This window comes from Alligator mississippiensis, chromosome 5, assembly GCF_030867095.1.
Source record: "Alligator mississippiensis isolate rAllMis1 chromosome 5, rAllMis1, whole genome shotgun sequence".
NCBI classification, from domain to species: Eukaryota; Metazoa; Chordata; order Crocodylia; family Alligatoridae; genus Alligator; species Alligator mississippiensis.
The window spans coordinates 49,197,394-49,214,477 of record NC_081828.1 but is presented as its reverse complement, the minus strand read 5'-3'; the positions used below and the strand labels follow the sequence as shown (position 1 = coordinate 49,214,477).

The 17,084-nt window shown below is 41.9% G+C and overlaps 1 protein-coding gene across 4 annotated transcripts in view; it reads left to right on the top strand.

Annotated features, from left to right (window-relative positions):
* The window catches only part of COP1 (COP1 E3 ubiquitin ligase), a 211,830-nt gene extending 196,537 nt beyond the window's left edge, over positions 1-15,293 (top strand). For all 4 annotated transcript variants that reach the window (XM_059728328.1, XM_019500188.2, XM_059728330.1 and 1 more), the window contains exons 19-20: positions 10,756-10,800; positions 14,136-15,293. In XM_059728328.1, coding sequence (XP_059584311.1) covers positions 10,756-10,800; positions 14,136-14,153 — 63 coding nt within the window. In that variant the 3' untranslated portion in view covers positions 14,154-15,293. The remainder of the gene's footprint in view (positions 1-10,755; positions 10,801-14,135) is intronic.
* The last annotated feature ends 1,791 nt before the right edge of the window (positions 15,294-17,084 follow it).

Here is a 17,084-nt window from a genome sequence, read left to right as displayed (position 1 = left end):
CTTCTTACATGCTGAATTTGTATAATGCTGACATTGTATTCAAGATGTCAGGTTCATTATTTGTAGGAAGAGCCTAAAATCACAGGAGAGGAGATATGATAGTGTAGGAACAAATGGGCTTGAGAGATCTTGTAGTTAGATGATGGCCAATGAAGCTCAATATTCCCACATATGCAGAGGTGATAACTTGACCTTTTTTTTTTTTTTTTTTTTAATGCTGATGCTGACATTACTCGGTTTTTATATAGGTGTCTGCTTGTGTGACAGGAATTGTGCACCAGCTGTTCAGGCTCTGTGGGTTTGGTTTGTAGCAGCTACAATAATTTGTCATTGAAAAATTATTCTGGTTTATGATTCCAAGTAAATACCTGAAAGGTGCTTATTTTATTTGTATTCAGTTTGTTTCACAATAGCTGAAATGCAGGGAAGATTACACCCAACTCCTCAAAGTTCCTAGGGGCTTGAGGGAGAGGAGGACCATTTGGTGCCACTGCCATGTTTTACCTCTCCTCTGATTCTTCTACTCTTATTTGTGGGACTGGACTTCTGTCCAGGATTCAGAGGACTACATAAAAGTGGGACAAATTGATAGCGATCTTTGTGCAGCATATGTGCAGTCAGGGCTGAGTTTGTTTGTTTGTTTGTTTTTTTAAATGCTTTGTCCTGGTCCCAGGTTGTCCTCTTACACCTATTTTTCTTAAAGCCACTTGCTCAAAGTGAAGGGTCATGTTAAGGGAAAAACTGATTTCACATTTGGCTGGCAAACGCTTTCCTCTTATGCAAGTGTGTCATTGGAGCAAATGTTTGTGCACACACGCTGTGAGTATAGGCATAGATTTATGTATGTTGACAATAAATCCTCAGTTTCACAGTAGGTTCTTGTGCTGAATTCAGCCTTTATAAAAGTGGAAAAGCACTTTAACTGTAAAATCCAAAAATGTATGAAGTTGGTAAAAGATACCTTCCATATGGAGCATGAAAGCAAGATGTTCCCTGTGTTGAGAGAGCCACTTGTGGCTCAGACAGAAAATGCAGTGTGAGACAAGGTCAGAAGACATTTTTGGTTTTGAGGGGCTTTTTAATCTAAAAGAAAGTTTCCATAATGGAAGGGTTAGAGAGTTGTTCAATAGAAAAATGATGTGGAGGAATTAAACTGGATGTTGAATATGTGCCTAGTACCCATCTCATTTTGGGGGAGGGGGTCATTTAATCTCACAGAGGAGCTGCAGATTGTGGCTGAGCTATGATGATGAAGACACTAATTAATTTGAAAGCTTTCTCCTGCCATAGGATCCTGTAGCAAGTCTGTGAATTAGTATGTGACAAAGAACTTGCATATTAATTCATTTGTACCTGAGGTAGCACAAATGGGGGGAACTCCCTTTATAAGTACACAGGGGAAATGATTATTATGAATCTACATATGCTGTGTGAATAATATCAGTATGTTCTGTAGCTTTAATTGGATTCCAAGCATAAACTCTTTTTAAAAACCCAAGCTTTTATATTTACAGCTGGAGTTGGAAAGAGATGCAGGTGAGTACAGTCTCGTATTTACTGAGACCTTGCACATTTTTGTTCACTTAACTCTAATTCTATTTTTCTTTGTGTTAAGGAGACTGAATCTCCATTCAGTCAAGGAGAATTTATAAGAATGAGAGAGAATTCCTCTGAGAGCATTTTCTGTTAATACATGGTATTAACAGAAAATTTGCTTTTAAGGATTCAGCGGCATCTATACACATACCTTTTTGTCCCGCGACACGCTGTAAATCACCACTTTGGAGCAGACTTGATTAATTGAGTCTGCTCTGCATACAGGCTGATGTGAAGTGCGCTGTGTTGCGTGCAGTTGTATAAATGGCAAAATGCATGTCAGCGTGTAGAAAATGGTGGTGGTGTGCTTCTGAACTAAACACTTTCTATGTGTTTTCATTCTAAAGTGCGCTGCCACCATTTTCTCAGCACTGATGTGTATTTCACTACACTGCAGCACTTGCATGTGTAAAAATGCCCGTAGAGTATAATTTTGGTCTCTGCGTCTATTCCAAGTTAATCAAGTTTGTAATCTCTCCTACTAAAATGTTTTGAACTGTTCATGAAAATCTTTGTTGGATACAAGCTATTGCTTGGTTGGTTTTTTTTTAATCTACTTGAAATGAGAAGTTGTTTATTTTCCCTTTGTGTCATAATCTTTAACATGGGCCTATTGTTCAAATTACAGATAATGTTGTTCTATAAAAAAGAAATAGTAACAACTTGGTTTTAAAGAGATTAAGTTTGGCTTTCAATACAAACTTTAAAAAGCAAGGAAATACCAAGTTATGGGGCACCTTTTAACCATTCCCTGAAGTCTTCACACAGCACAAGCCAACTGAACGTGACAGTGACAGATGATACAGCATCACAGAGAATTTTTTTCCTTCAATTGATAATAAAAGCACAACAAATTGATATTCTTCCGGAATAGAATAAGTGACTCTGTGACGCTTATACTTCAAATGGTAGTAGTTTTGGTATGAGGACTCTGATGTAAAGGTTTAGGTTTCGAACCCTGCTGATAATCCAGGTTGGAGTTCTGTCCTGTTTCATGTAATAGAATTTATTTTTCCCCCTTTTTTCTAAGAGGGTGGGGGCTGCTGACTTCATTAATTCACACACTGAAACATTATTCTTTGGATCAGGTTTTAGACTGAGAAACCATTGTAATCTGTTCATTCTCATCCAAAGATCAGCAGAGAATAGGTGTTGCATCAGTTATTTTTCACACATTTTGATGACTTCTGTGATGCAATGAAAATCTCAAGTATTAAGAGAGATGATTGATAGATAACAGACTTCAGTGGAATAAGGGCCATCTCCTGAATATAGCCTGTAGCTTCAGTCCCATGGGGGAAGGGAGAGGACAGAAGCAGCTATTTTTTATTAAAGGCGTGAGCAGCTTTCCTAGTGGATTAGTGCCTTTCTTAATAGCCTGAGTAGCTTCATTTCTACAACATAACCTCACTCCTGTTGTAAATGATTAAAATTGTGGGCACATCTCCTGATCTTTCTGATTATATTAGCAAACATTAGGTATGTTTAGTTGTATCCAATACCTTTAAATATTCATTCCTTATTAGCTAGCAATAACTGTTTAGAAAGCAGAACTGATGACAAACCTTTGTTAGCAAAGATTTTTTTGGGGGGGGAAGTAAGAAAGAGATTCTGGGGAAAACTTTAAAAGTCCTATTTTAGATTAAGAGTTAAAAGTTAATTAAAGTTTAGCTGAATATTCAAGCTTCACCTGAAGATACGGTATTATTTTAATACAAAAAAGGTTGAGTCTAATCTAAAAAAGGGTTAACTAGGGAAAGCTACCTGGCACAGGTGCACAGGTGTAGTACCCCTATATTTATAATGTTGTCGGGATTGGAAATCCATAGAAGCCACAAACGGCTGGAGCTCACTGTGGATGATACACATACGCATGGTCACACAATGTGGAAAGATGATTCCACCTCCATGAGCGGCCAAAACAAGCCACTCATGGAGGTTCTTGCACTGTGTGCAGGACCTCCACCTAACCCAGGTGGTGTCTAGTCCCACCAGGGGTAGCACCTTGCTTGACCTGGTCTTAGCAACAGGGGATGATCTCGTGGGGAACATGCAAGTTCATAGTAGCCTGGGAGATAGTGACCATCACTTGGTCGAGTTCACTATCCAGCAAAGGGTGGGTAAAGCAACCAGTGGGGCTAAGGTGTTGGACTTCAGAAGTGCCAACTTTAGCAAGCTTAGAAGGCTAGTTAGTGAGGGGATACAGCACAAGAACATAGAGCATATGGGGGTCCAGGAGGGTTGGAGGTATCTCAAGGGAGTGATCCTTGGGGCGTAAAGGAGTCTATCCCATTACATAGGAAGGGAGGTAAGGGGGCCAAAAAGCCCCCTTGGCTGAACAGGGAACTCCAGGAGAGTCTGGGGGCAAAGAAAGAGATGTATAGGCAATGGAAGCAGGGAGCAGCCACCAAAGAGGAATATATCTCCCTGGCGTGCTATTGCAGGGAATCAGTTAGACAGGCCAAGGCAGGGCTGGAACTCAGGCTGGCTTCAACAATCAAGGACAATAAAAAGTCCTCCTTCAGGTATATAGCGGGCAAAAGGAAAGCTCAGAGCAACATAGGGCCCCTGCAGGACAAATCAGGACAGTTGGTGGTTGACGCAGGGAAAAAAGCAGAGCTCTTCAATGAGTTCTTCGTTTCAGTATTTCTATGTACTGACCAAGCTAATTCCCCCACCTCGATCATTGACGGATGTCCACACGGCACCAGTCCGCCTACGGTTACTTCTGAAATAGTTAAGGAGCTCCTGGAGGAGCTGGATGGGTACAAGTCAGCAGGCTAGGATGACCTCCATCCACGGCTGCTGAAAGAATTGGCCAGTGTCATAGCTGAGTCGCTGGCACAGCTGTTCGGGCACTCATGGTGCTCTGGCCAGGTCCCTGAGGACTAGAGAATGGCCAATGTGGTGCCCATTTTCAAGAAAGGGAGAAGGAATGAGCCGGGTAACTTTAGACCAGTCAGTCTTACCTCTATTCCTGGGAAAATGCTAGAGAAAATAATCAAAGAACACATTTGTGAAGGCCCAGCAGGGGAAACGATGCTGAGGGGAAACCAGCACATGTTTGTCACAGGTAGATCCTGCCTGACAAACCTTGTAGCCTTCTATGACCAGGTCACACACTGCCTGGATGCGGGAGCCGAGGCTGATGTCATCTTTCTGGACTTTAGGAAGGCCTTCGACACAGTTTCGCACCCTATCCTCATTGGGAAGCTAGCAGACTGGAGTGGATGCCTACACGGTCAGGTGGGTGGCCAACTGGCTTAGGGATCGCACCCAGGGAGTGGTGGTGAATGGTTCCTTCTTGGCCTGGAGGGAGGTGAGCAGTGTGGTCCCGCAGGGTTTGTTCCTTGGACCGATATTATTCAATATCTTCATCAGCGATTTGGACAAGGGCATGGAGAGCACCCTCTCCAAGTTCGCTGATGATACCAAGTTATGGGGCAAAGTTAGTACACCGGAGGGCAGGGAGCAGATTCAGGCTGACCTGGACAGGTTGGATCAATGGGCAGAGAGAAATAAGATGCAATTTAATAAAGATAAATGTAAGGTACTCCACCTGGGAAGGAGGAATCCCCAGCACACCTATAGGTTGGGGGGTGTCCTTCTCGGCAGCTCAGAGGCAGAGAGGGATTTTGGAGTCATAATTGAGCCAGCAGTGTAATGAGGCCATCAACAAGGCCAATTGCACCTTGTCGTGCATTAGCAGGTGCATGACTAATAGATCAAAGGAGGTGATGCTCCCCCTATGTGGTACTGGTCAGGCTGCAGTTGGAGTAGTGTGTCTAGTTTTGGATGCTGCACTTCAAGAGGGACACGGGGAATCTCGAGAGGGTCCAGAGGAGGGCCACTCGCATGATTAGTGGCCTTCATGAAAGACCCTACGGGAGGAGGTTGAGAGAGCTGAATCTCTTCAGCCTTCACAAGAGACAGCTGAGGGGAGATTTTGTGGCCTCCTATAAATTTATTAGGGGAGGTGAACGGGGAATAGGGGAAGCGCTGTTTACTAAGGTGCCCCAGGGAGTGACTAGGAATAATGGGTGTAAACTAGTTGAGAGTGGATTTAGGTTAGATATTAGGAAGAAATTTTTCACAGTAAGGGTGGCCAGGATCTGGAATGGGCTTCCAAGAGAGGTGGTGCTATTGCCTAGTTTGGAGGTCTTCAAGAGGAGGCTAGATATTCACCTGGCTGGGGTCATCTGACCTTGGTCCTCTTTCCTGGCGGGGTCAGGGAGTCGGACACGATGATCCATTGTGGTCCCTTCCGACTCTATGAATCTATGATTTCTGACCCAAAGCACAAACATGGGCATCTCTTCAAGAAACCATAGCTTTAGCTCATCAAATTATTACCACACTTTGTTGATAGGTAGTGACATGACAGAAAGGGGAAAAGCACAATGAAAATCACATCTTCAAATTATTCCTTTAACTAAACCTTGCTTCCTCAGTCTGGACCATGTGCATAATACAACATAGCAATTCTGTTTTCAGTAGAAAATGTAGTTGGATCAGCTTTGAATCTGTTAAAATTTAAAGCTTATTTTTGTCAAACTTCACTGGGAAAATGTCCACATATCATTTATACATTTTTCACTTGGGCACTCCAGTTTACATGGCCAAAGAGCTTTGTTTGTTTAGGCACTTACTACAGTTTCTTTCAGTTCAAGGACTTATTTTTTCCTCAGTCATACAAGGCTTCATAATTTATTTATTTTTTTGTAGCCATCACATTTCAAGCTAATAAAAATGTATAATTGGTACATGAAAAATGTCCTAATTTAATACCTCATTCCAAAAAAGGTAATTCTGAAAGAATCAGTATCTAGCCTTTCCTATTGCTCAGACAACTCTGCAGCTTTCTCCAGGCAAGTTTGCACCAGGAAATTATTTGATTTTGGTTTTTCTGTGAGTAAATATAAACATGATAAAAAAGGATGCCCTCACAGAGAAGATTATATTTTTTTTTTTTTAAATCCAAATTTTGAATATTAGCTCTATCTCTTTGGAACCTGTTTACAATAGGCTCACTCTTCCCTTTATGTCAGGAAGGAAAAATGTATAGTACATGTTCCTAGTCCCATGAGGTACTCCTTTGGCATGGTGACTACTAAAGTTCAGGGTCATGTAGGCTGGATACAGGAAAGATGCAGTATGCGATGGTTCTTGCACATTTGTGTCTTGTTGAAGAAAAGATTGGTCAAAACTGAGCATTGTATTTGAGAAGAGCACTTTATAATTGAGCCAGATGGCTGATTGGATGTATGAGTCCCTGTAGGAAAGCTATCGGCAACCTACCACCAGCAGGCTGGATCCCATGGAGCCCTGTGATCTCACTTGTAGACCATAGGGCTTTGGCACCATTCAGCAGCGAGGGGCTTTGACAGTGACTCCCTGTGCTGTCATGGAGTGAGGTGATGGCTATGGGAGCTCTTGACTAAATATTTATGATCAGTCTCATTCGGACTCCATCATATGTTCCACTTTCCCCAGACCATCTGATCCAGGGTTTAGCAGCATGGTAGACTTGAAACACAAGAGCTTCAGGCTGAACACAGTAGGACACATCGGAAAAAGGGCACAGTGTGTGCCTCTTCTGTTTGAGAGAGCCCCATATACCAAGCAAGTGCTCTTTGTGCCTTTCGTTCTGCATAAGAATGCAAATTGCAAAATGAACAGCTTGAACACGCGCAATTAGGGTTTCAGTATTTCTGTATCTGCCCAACCCAAGCTTCTTAGTTGTGTTGAGCTATGTCTATTCACCGCTTTCCCCAGACTGTTTGCTGTTAATGGCAGCAATGCCCTCAGGCACTCTATGCTGCTCCAGGTGGGCTACCTCCTAAAATGGTTGCTTCAGGTGGGCTGGTTAGCATTGTGAAGTGACAGGGACTGTTAGTCTGCCTCCTATGGTGTACTCCATGAACACAACACCTCACCTTTCAGCTTAGGAAGCAGCTGTCAGAGCAAACTGTGCTTGATTGCCTATAGAAAAGACTAGTTTTATCATTTAGATATAACTTTGGTAGTAATGGAGAAAGCTAAATCATGAGTATACTAAGAATGAGAATTCAAAAAAGCTCAACCTGTTTGGGAGAAAAGTTTACTCTTTACAAGTCTGAGTAGCAAATGGGCAGGCAATGCTGTCTAAATATGTCTCTTAACATGGGGTGGGTTGACACCGTTTTTCCCCTCACAGCTCATGCTTGACAGCAGGGAGGAACTCGGGGGGGGGGGAGGGAATCAAGGGTGCTAAAACAGCCTGATGGGTGACAAAGGATGTCTCCACCATTGCAGTCAGATTCATGGCCCTTGTAGTGACTGTTTTTCATGGATCCAAGTGCTAGTCTTTTGAGGGAATAGAATTGAGTGAGCTACTATAGACTTGGAATTAAAATGGATTTCAGAGAAGGTCACAGTCACTCTTCTCCTTATGACATTGTGCAGGAGTACAAGAAAATACTTTGTACGTGCAGGCCTAGTGGATCATTCTTTTAAAAAGCCTGCAAACATGAGGTGCATATGCATCTATGGTGAGGTGCACACTGGCTACAGCATCTTAAAGAAGCATGCTTATTGTAAGGCAATAAATACTTATAAATAACATTTAAAAAAATGGAATTTCTTTCCAATCGTAGAAAGTTATGTTGGCTGCCTTTTTAATGGCAGCTGAGACCCTGATAAAGGCCATAGATGTTGAAGAAGAATTTTGGTCAATCAAGAACTCATGACTTTGTGAAGATGTGTAATTAACCTTAGACATTGTGAAACTGGGCAATTCCTCTCTTTATGTATCTGCACAGGCAAAAAGATTGATTAAATATATTCATGTCTGTCTGTCACCAGTTATAAATTTACAGATCACATGCTATGTGAATAAATTTTTTTCACAGCCTGCTTAGTTTTTTAATGTGTTGAGTGTAATGGCTGTTTTATAGGCAATACAAAAGGAAGAGAATTGTTCCTCCAGGGGATAAAAAAAGTTACTTAGATTGTATTCCCATAGAACCTAGCACAATGCTAGAGTGCCTTAACGAGCAAGTCATCGTTTGTTGAATGGCTGACTAGGAGCTAATTTTCTTGCTGTCTTTTCTTGCTTGTATGTATAGGCTGTGGATGAAAGCAATAGATCAGTGATTATCCCAGGCCCAGAAAGGAGTTCTAGTGGAAAAAACATAGGTTCCAAAGAAAGAAAGAATATGACCCTCTGGCATATTTATTTTATATAGTAGGCAAAGCTGCCCATTGAGCCAGAGCTCATTTGCAATGATGCCCTGGCAGACTACAACAGTAGTGATTTACCAGTCACAATGCAGACAAGAATGATTCAAAACCAACAGTGATCATTCTGTATTCATCAGCTACAGCCTTTTGTTCCAGACATTTGATAGCTGCTTATGCTTCTCCCTTGCCTCCAAAAATTAGTCAGATATCTCAGAGCAATGCAGTTCCTATTTTAGCCACCCAAGTCATTCATCCGTGTAAATTTGTTTCTTAACAAGGATTCTTCTTAATGACAGAATTTGTCCTGGGCTTTAGGCACCAGAATCTGATCTTTTAAATAGGAAGTTGTGTGATTCTTAAGACTGACCCTCTTAGTTGAGAAAGGAATAGAAATGAGAATTTTGTCATTCTTTTTTAGGGCTTGGTTTTTCTGTACAAGAGCTTTTTGCCTTGAGGGTCACACATGAGCTAGTGTCAAAAAGTTCATGCTAATCCTGTAATGGATACTATCCAGGGGGAACAGATGCATTTATGATACAGTAGTCCAGTCACCCACCAAAAGGTAACTATTACTAGAAAACTAGCTTTTCCTGTTATATAGGAATATATATTCTCTCCTGCTGCTTCAGATTGGGTGCTCCTGCAGGCTTCAGAGCCTTATGATGAAGCAGTTTGCAGCCTAATCTTTTAGGTACTGGGCTAAAAATTCATGTACTTCGGCTGCCAAGTGCCAGCATCTACCAGTTTTGCACTCGGTTGATTTAGGTCTAGCTATTTTCCCCTGGCTCGCTTGCTGAATGCATTACTTCTTTGAAGAAGGTATATTCTACTCACTGAGCTTATTAAACCCACGCATGTTAAGTGATGGGACAATTAAGGTAAGTTTGTCTGAGAATGGATAGTTCCTCCCAAAGACTGATCTTTCCATTTATCTTGCTGCTGCTTCTTTCAGCTGCCTTTAGTCAACTGTCAGTTGTGCCAGCCAGTTTGGCAGCATATACCATAATTACTGGCATTACAGGGCTAGATAAAAAGCCATGTGGAAAGCTGCCTCTGATTGCTTTTTCAGAATTCTTCTTCTTTTCTTCCTTTCCCATTTCTCCCCTCCAGTTTTTTTGTGTTTTGGGCTGGGTTTTTAGCTTATTGATGCTTTCTTTTTTTTTCTTTCTGGATTTTTTTTTTTTAACCTTCTCTCATCAAAGCATTTGAAGTGGGTGGAATTGGACTTGTTTGACTATCTTAAGAACACAGTCTTGAGTGCATAGGAAGCAGGTCAGCTTCCATCCAGAACCTTTGATTTTGGGATTTCGCTTTTCCTGGTTGTCTACTAGGCCATAGTGGTGCAGCCCAGATGAACAGGCTGTGCGCGCCTAGTTTGACTCCTTGTGAATACCTAAGCGGTAGATAGGTGGTATTTCGCTAGCATCCTTCAAGTTTGGGCCAAGTCCAGTCAGTTTGGGTGTCACTGTCATTTGTAGGTACAGAAAAGCTGTTATATTCCTCTTATTTTACTTTCCATTGCAGATTTGTTGGTTATTTTAATTGCATGTTACGCTGGTTGGAGAACTTTTTATAATGTTAATTATTCAGTTTATTTAAGGCACCAGAGACCTTTGTATGCACACTGCCACGAGATGTAAATGTTGATTGTTACTTGCCTGCCTCACATGGGTGTTGTGAGGATTAATTCATGTTTGTAAATTGCTTTCAAGATTAAACCTCTATACAAGTATTGAGGATTTTTGCTTCCTAATTCTTTCAGGTAATGTAACCTCTTAAAATAAGATTTCTAGCTTCAAAAGCACATCAGAAATGTCAAGAGTTAATTTTTTCTAACCTGGATAGGTTTTTAATGTTTAAATTAAAAAGCAGTTTCCTATTCTACATTACTTCAAAAGCCTTCTTTACAAACTCTGATAGCTCCTCTTCCTTTTTCAGGAATCCAATGTGCTGATTGCTGCTAACAGTCAGGGTACAATTAAGGTAAGTTATTTCACATGTCTCTGTTTTGCATGTCTGAATCCATGGTCAATAAGAACCAAAGTCATAGAAGCTATACAGCCAGGAGGAACTGTTAGAGGAGGTCATCCCAGCTGTGGATGTCTGTAATTTAAATTAATGTATTTGCATCTGGCAAAAGCTAGGAAGAGGGGGACTAGAGCAAAAGCAAAAAAAAAACCCACCAAAAAACCCAAGTTAGAGTGTGAGTGTGGAAAAGAAGCTGGTAAATTCCCAGGAGCCCTATCCCACTGTGCCAGTCTTCAGGGTGCCTCTGCTGTACTAGAAAGAAATTAAACAGGAAAGCTTGCAACATTTTGTAGCGTGCTGCCACTGAGATGGAAGACTTCTGCTTTTAAATATGGTGCCTTTTTCTTTACTTGAAAAATAAGCATCATGCTTCATTTTCTGCAAAAGCCATTAGATTTTGCATCAGTTCAAACAGTCCATCAGTGGGACTGTTTTGAAATGAGGCATTCATTCGGTGCTGTACCCCACAAACACCTACATGTGCAGCCACATTTGCACACTAATCTGTGTCTATGAGCCAAGAACTAGAAGAGACTTAGTTCATTGGAGTTAGCCACACACCATCCTCTTGCTATAGGTTCTAATGCAGGGTTCAGCAATCCAAACTCACAGCAACAATCAAAGCAAGAAAATTCACTGCTTGGCTTTTCTCATTCCCAGCATCATGACCTGCTCTTCTTGATAACAGCTGCCGGTATAGTCTCCTAAACATGACTGACTTCCTATTGTGCAGAAAGTCAAGTGTGTCACTAGTCTTGGACCACACTCCATGACCTCCTTCCCTCAGAAACATGACCACCTGGGGGAAGAGTAACCTGCCAGCCATCAGATAAATAAATTCTGTCCCCTATCTTGCAGCAGGTGTTACCTAACACGTTCCTGTGCAGGAGTATAATTGAGACCCAGGCTAGAGCATGAACTCTCCAAGCACTCCCCAGGGGTTCTTCTGTTTTTCACTACCCTTCCTGCAGCTATGACTACTTAGACCAGTGAATAATTTAAAGTCAGATTTTAACTATCAAAATATAAAACCTCAAAGCCTCTAGCAAGAAAGTTCCCAAGACTGTTCTCTTGTTTCTGACTGTTGCCTTTCTTTAAGATGTCTGTTCCCTAAGCAGTCTGTAAATGAAAATCCATTAACAGCGTTTAATCACCAGTTGGTGATTCTGGCACTCTTTTTTGACCTGCTGTCCCTTTTGTTTAGTGAGCCGCAGAACTGGTGCATTTTTTAGTTCTCAGAATGACATATAACAGGGAATGCTAGTCAAACTAGCTGCTGCAGAATATGATCAGTAACATTTGCCACCTCCATCTTGCAATTGCCTTTCATTCTAGAGCAGTGGTCACCAACCAGTGGATCGAGATCCACCAGTAGATCTTGGAGTCTATCCAAGGCTGGGGTGGGGGCTGAGTGTCCACGTGCATGCTCGCATGTGCCCCAGCCCAGCAGGTCAGTTTGTGGGGGAGGGAAGGGGTGGGGGCTAGATCGAGGCCCCCACGGTGAGGAACAGTGCTGCAGAGGCAGGAGCAGGGATAAGTTGAGTGGGGCCATGGCTGGGTGGGACTCATCTGCTGGGGAGGTGCGCCCCCAAATAATTTTTTCTCCCTCTGTCTCGAACTTCCCCCGCTCCCCTGTCCCTCCCCACAGACTTAACTGCTGGGTGGGGGGAAGGGGGTGGTATTGATGGTCAGTGTAGCAGATTTGTAATCGGGAATTCTGATTTCTTGCAGTGGTTGGTTAGGGTTTTACAGCCTATCTTCAGTCACTTCAGAAAACCCATTTTGTTCCCCTGCTTCTGCCACTGAGATGCTGACCTTTAGTGACAACTCCAGTTCTCTGGCAGCTAAAGCAGCCTTGCTGGACCTGATATTTCTGCTTTAAATATGATAGGGGAGCTTAACAGGGGGGGAAATCACTTTCCAGGTCACTTGTATGCATTTGAAAAAAAACAAAGCCCATGAAATATATGAGTGTCGGTTCTCCCCCCAGTCTCCCATTGCAGGCCTCTTTTAACTATTTTAGGGCTGCCAAACCAGTGGCCCACAGGTCACATGTGGATCCCGGACCAAGCCACTACTCCTCCTTTCCCCCCAGTCATGTTATTTCCCTCCATCAGAGGCTTTGGGCTCCCCTTCCCTCTGACTTCTCCCTTCTGCCCCAGGTTGAATCAGTGTTGCATAGCCTGTGGTGTGGGGTGCTGGCTCTGTGGAGGAGCCCACACCCAGGGAGCTGAAGGTGGGGCTGGGGCACTTGAGTCTGCCTGGCTGGGTACAGTGGGAGGGAGGGAAGCACCCATATACTTGAATCAGCACAGGGGAAGGAGAATATTTTTGTGCTTGGTGCAGCAGGGGAGCACCTGGGAGGGCCATGCAGCCCATGGGGCTGTGGCTTCTGGTCACCAGGAATTTGAACAGTCCTGAACTATTTGAATGCTCTGCACATGCCGTTCCATGCCTACCCCCTCTCCCCCATTGCTTCTGCTATTACCGTACATACTGCTGTTGCCTCTTGTTCTCAAGCTATTCATTTAAAAGATTTGCAGGTTATTGTGCTTTACTTCATTCATTTCCCATGAGTAAAACTGGTGGCACACATAAGCGTATGACATTTTTAGTGAATCCAGCAGCAAAGGAAAACTGATTATGAAGGAAAGGCTTTTTCTCACATACCCTGATTGTTAATTAGTGAAGAGGGGAAGGAAAATGTGTAAACAAAGACAGTTATTAACATTCTCATGTTTCCTTTTTAATTTGTTTGACTATGATAGCATCTACATGGGATGGTCGGTAGGTAAAGAGACAAGACCAGGTCTAGTGAGGTTTAATGAATAGCTCAGAAATCCTGTATAGATGGATACATTATATTCTGCTGTATCCAGTTGAGGGAAATCCTGTTTTCCAGGGTTTGAAAATACTGCACTGTGTTAGCTTAGGAAATGTTAATGCATGTATGAAGAGAAGTATCTGATGAAAATCTTTGGTCTGCGCTGGTCCTGCTTTTCAGGAAATAGGAAAATACAAGATGTGATTGGTTGGTTTTGTCCTATTGTGTTATATCACAATGTATTGTATTGCATATGAAGTGGAAGGCAAGCTAAGGCTTTTAACTCTCTGTGGTGCTTGTCAAGTGTCCAAGAGGCCCTAAGTGACACTCTCATATGCTGATGAATAAAGAGTGAGGGAATGGAAAAAAGGGTCAGATCACTTCCTGCTGCTCTGTTTGGTATAGTAAAAGATAATGAATGTAGTAAATCCCAGGTCTAATTGTTTGCTCTCTTTGTGTTAATCAGGTACTGGAGCTGGTATGAAGGGTTTTCTCTCAAGGCATGAGGTACTGGTCCCACTGACATGCTACAGCATTCATCTGGGATCATCACTGGGACAAGAAATTGAAACCACCTTGATGTTCTTCCCAAAAACCATCATGTTTGGGTTTTTTTTCCCATTTATGGACTCTCTAGGACCTTTCGAGATACTGGGAACACCAGTGAACTGTCTGCCATCAATGTTAACTCCACGGACTTTGCTGCTGCTGGTGATGGTATGGTTGTCTAATTTTTATGATAGGGGAAACAAATTCTTTTAAATAAAAACAGATAACAAAGGAATAATAAAGTGTATTGAGCCACATGCTGAAGCTGGAAGATTCTCTCTTGTTGCATATGGGAACAGATTTACTTGGGACGGGAGCTAATCAGATCACAGAACTACGGGCAGTAGATGGAAGTGCATACCTATGTTACTTCTATCTGGCTTTTCCTTCATCTCCAATGGGGGGGAAAAAAAACTCTAAGCCTTATTTGGACATTTAAGCAATTTGCTTTGAGATTATAAAATATATGTGGTTTAGTTGTATGCTGTTGTTGTTTGCTTTTTTTTTTATGCATTAAAAGTTTATAGAAGTTGCTAGGTTGACAGCTCTGGAGACTGAAGTCCTCTGGATATCAACAGGAAAGTGGCAGCTCCCCCTGTCTTTCTATTATGCCTCTACCCTGACATTAAGAGGCTAAAGATAGGGGTAATTTATTTTTATGCCCACTTAATCCTGGCCTCTCTGCTGCCTGCCAACAAAACAAGGGTGCCGACTGATGCGGACACCTCTACACTGGGAACTGGACTGATACCGCCAAACTATTGCACACAGACCACCAAACTGTTATTCGATAAAGACTTGCTGTCACCACTGACTTGGGCTGGATTTGTATATTTCTGCTAGAGGTGAAAGTTTCCACATCCAATTACCAAAGCCTACACAATTCATTTTCCCATATGCTCTAATTATGTTTGCCCCCTACTCATATCACCTGTGGAAGCCAAGCTTTTTTAATGTTGTAAGAAGAGGGGATCTGATGGATTGTAATGTGTTTCACAGATATAGTAGCTTTAAGTGAACGTGCATACACTTTATTCTCCCTCTCCATGTGTACAATAAACCATGATGCTGAGTGTTAAGTTGTTACTTTGTTGGCAGAACAGCAAGGGTCCAAGAGGATGTCACGCTCATGAATGGCAGTAATAAATAACTGCCAGTTTGGGAATTCCCGTATTGATTGTCGGCTTCAGCTTGGTAGCTTTATTATATTCCATCTAGCAATTGCTGGTGGATGGTTATGAAAGGCATCCTGCCTCATCTGGTGATTAATGGCTGTGATACTGAACTAACAAACCAGGTGTGGGATCCCAGTTCAGGGTGCATAGAAGAGAAAATGGGGAGAATGGCCCTGAAGTTTAAACAAAGAATGTAGGAATCAAGGATTTGGGATTCAGTTGCCAAATGCCCTAGATGTGACCCTGTTTGAATCACTTAATTTCATTGTATGTAATTATTAGCCATGGATGAAATGGGGGTAAGACCTGCCAATTGTAGCTAATAGGCACCAAGGCTTCCTGGCAGTAATTTGCTTAAAAGTGGTTTGAGAATCTCAGCTGGGAAGATACAGTAGACAAGTAAAATTACTATCATCCTCCTTAGGCTTTCATCCAATGGAAAGAAAGTGAATGAGGATCCTTGACTCCAAATGCAATTTGAATGTGGGTTTCTCAAGTGCTTTGGTTTTTTTTTTCACTGGATTCAGACAAAAGCATGTGTGAAAGTGAGTATGTGAGCCAAAAAGGAAGGGGGAACGTTTAGAGAAGAACCAAGAAGTGAGAGGCAACAAATGCCTTGTCTGAGATGTAAGAATTTTTGTGGCTGATATCTTTTATTGGACCAACTGCATGGTTGGGATGGACAGAAGCAAGTTTTTGGCTATCACAGTACCTTTCCTGGACTTCTGGGAGAGAAGTATATGCAGCAGTTAAGTAGCAGATGTAACAAGAGCTTATGTAAAAAGTCCATATGTAAACCAAAACAGGATGTAAGAGAAATTTTCAGGTAACCAACAGGCAAGAGAGATGTCTTTAGTTATGTAAGTAACCAAAGTCAACATGTCAGAAAGAAGTGGAAATAGTCTTGGCTGCAAGAGCTCCCTCTGTTACATCATGTTCAGCCAAGCAGCAGCTTTTGATTTTAATTTGCTGCATTTCTAAAATACTGCTTTGCTGATGAGTTATTGCTTACATATTTTTCTTCCAGACTTTTCCTCCTTCATCTGTTACTTCAATTCCCTATCTAATCTCAGAAGGCTTAACATAACTCTCAGCCTATATAATATATGAGGAGTTCCTGAAAGGCTCATCCAAAGACTTGATATCTTGTTTGGTGGTTGGTATGCTGACCTTTACTCTTGCAGGTTTCTCACTTTATGGACCCATTGTTGGGCAAGATTTGCTTGCAAATCTCCATTTTGCTAGGGTTATTTTTACAAAATAACTTTGCAGTGGCTACAAATTCTTTTCTTTATTTTAAGAAGCTGCAATAATGAATGTGTAACCAATTGTTTTGAAGAAACTAAACCAAATGAGTTTAGGTGGTTGTGGATTCAGATCATTTGCACATTGCCTTTCCCCAGATCAGTGCCAGCCATTCATGATGGGTACCATCACTTCCCTCCCACACACAGGCTTAAAATTTTTTTTTTTAAAAACTGAGATGGTTCTGACAAAGCTGCGATCTTAAAACAGGAAGAAAAATAGCTGCTGTGTATGCTCGGAGGCTACTCCTCAAATTAAATTGGAAACGGTTTAATGTTAACATCCTTATTTTTTCAGTTTCCATTTTATTTCAATCAAGATAAATGCAAATTCAGTGTCTGACTCTAATTAGAAACACAGCAGCTGATGAAGAGAGTTGATGGCAT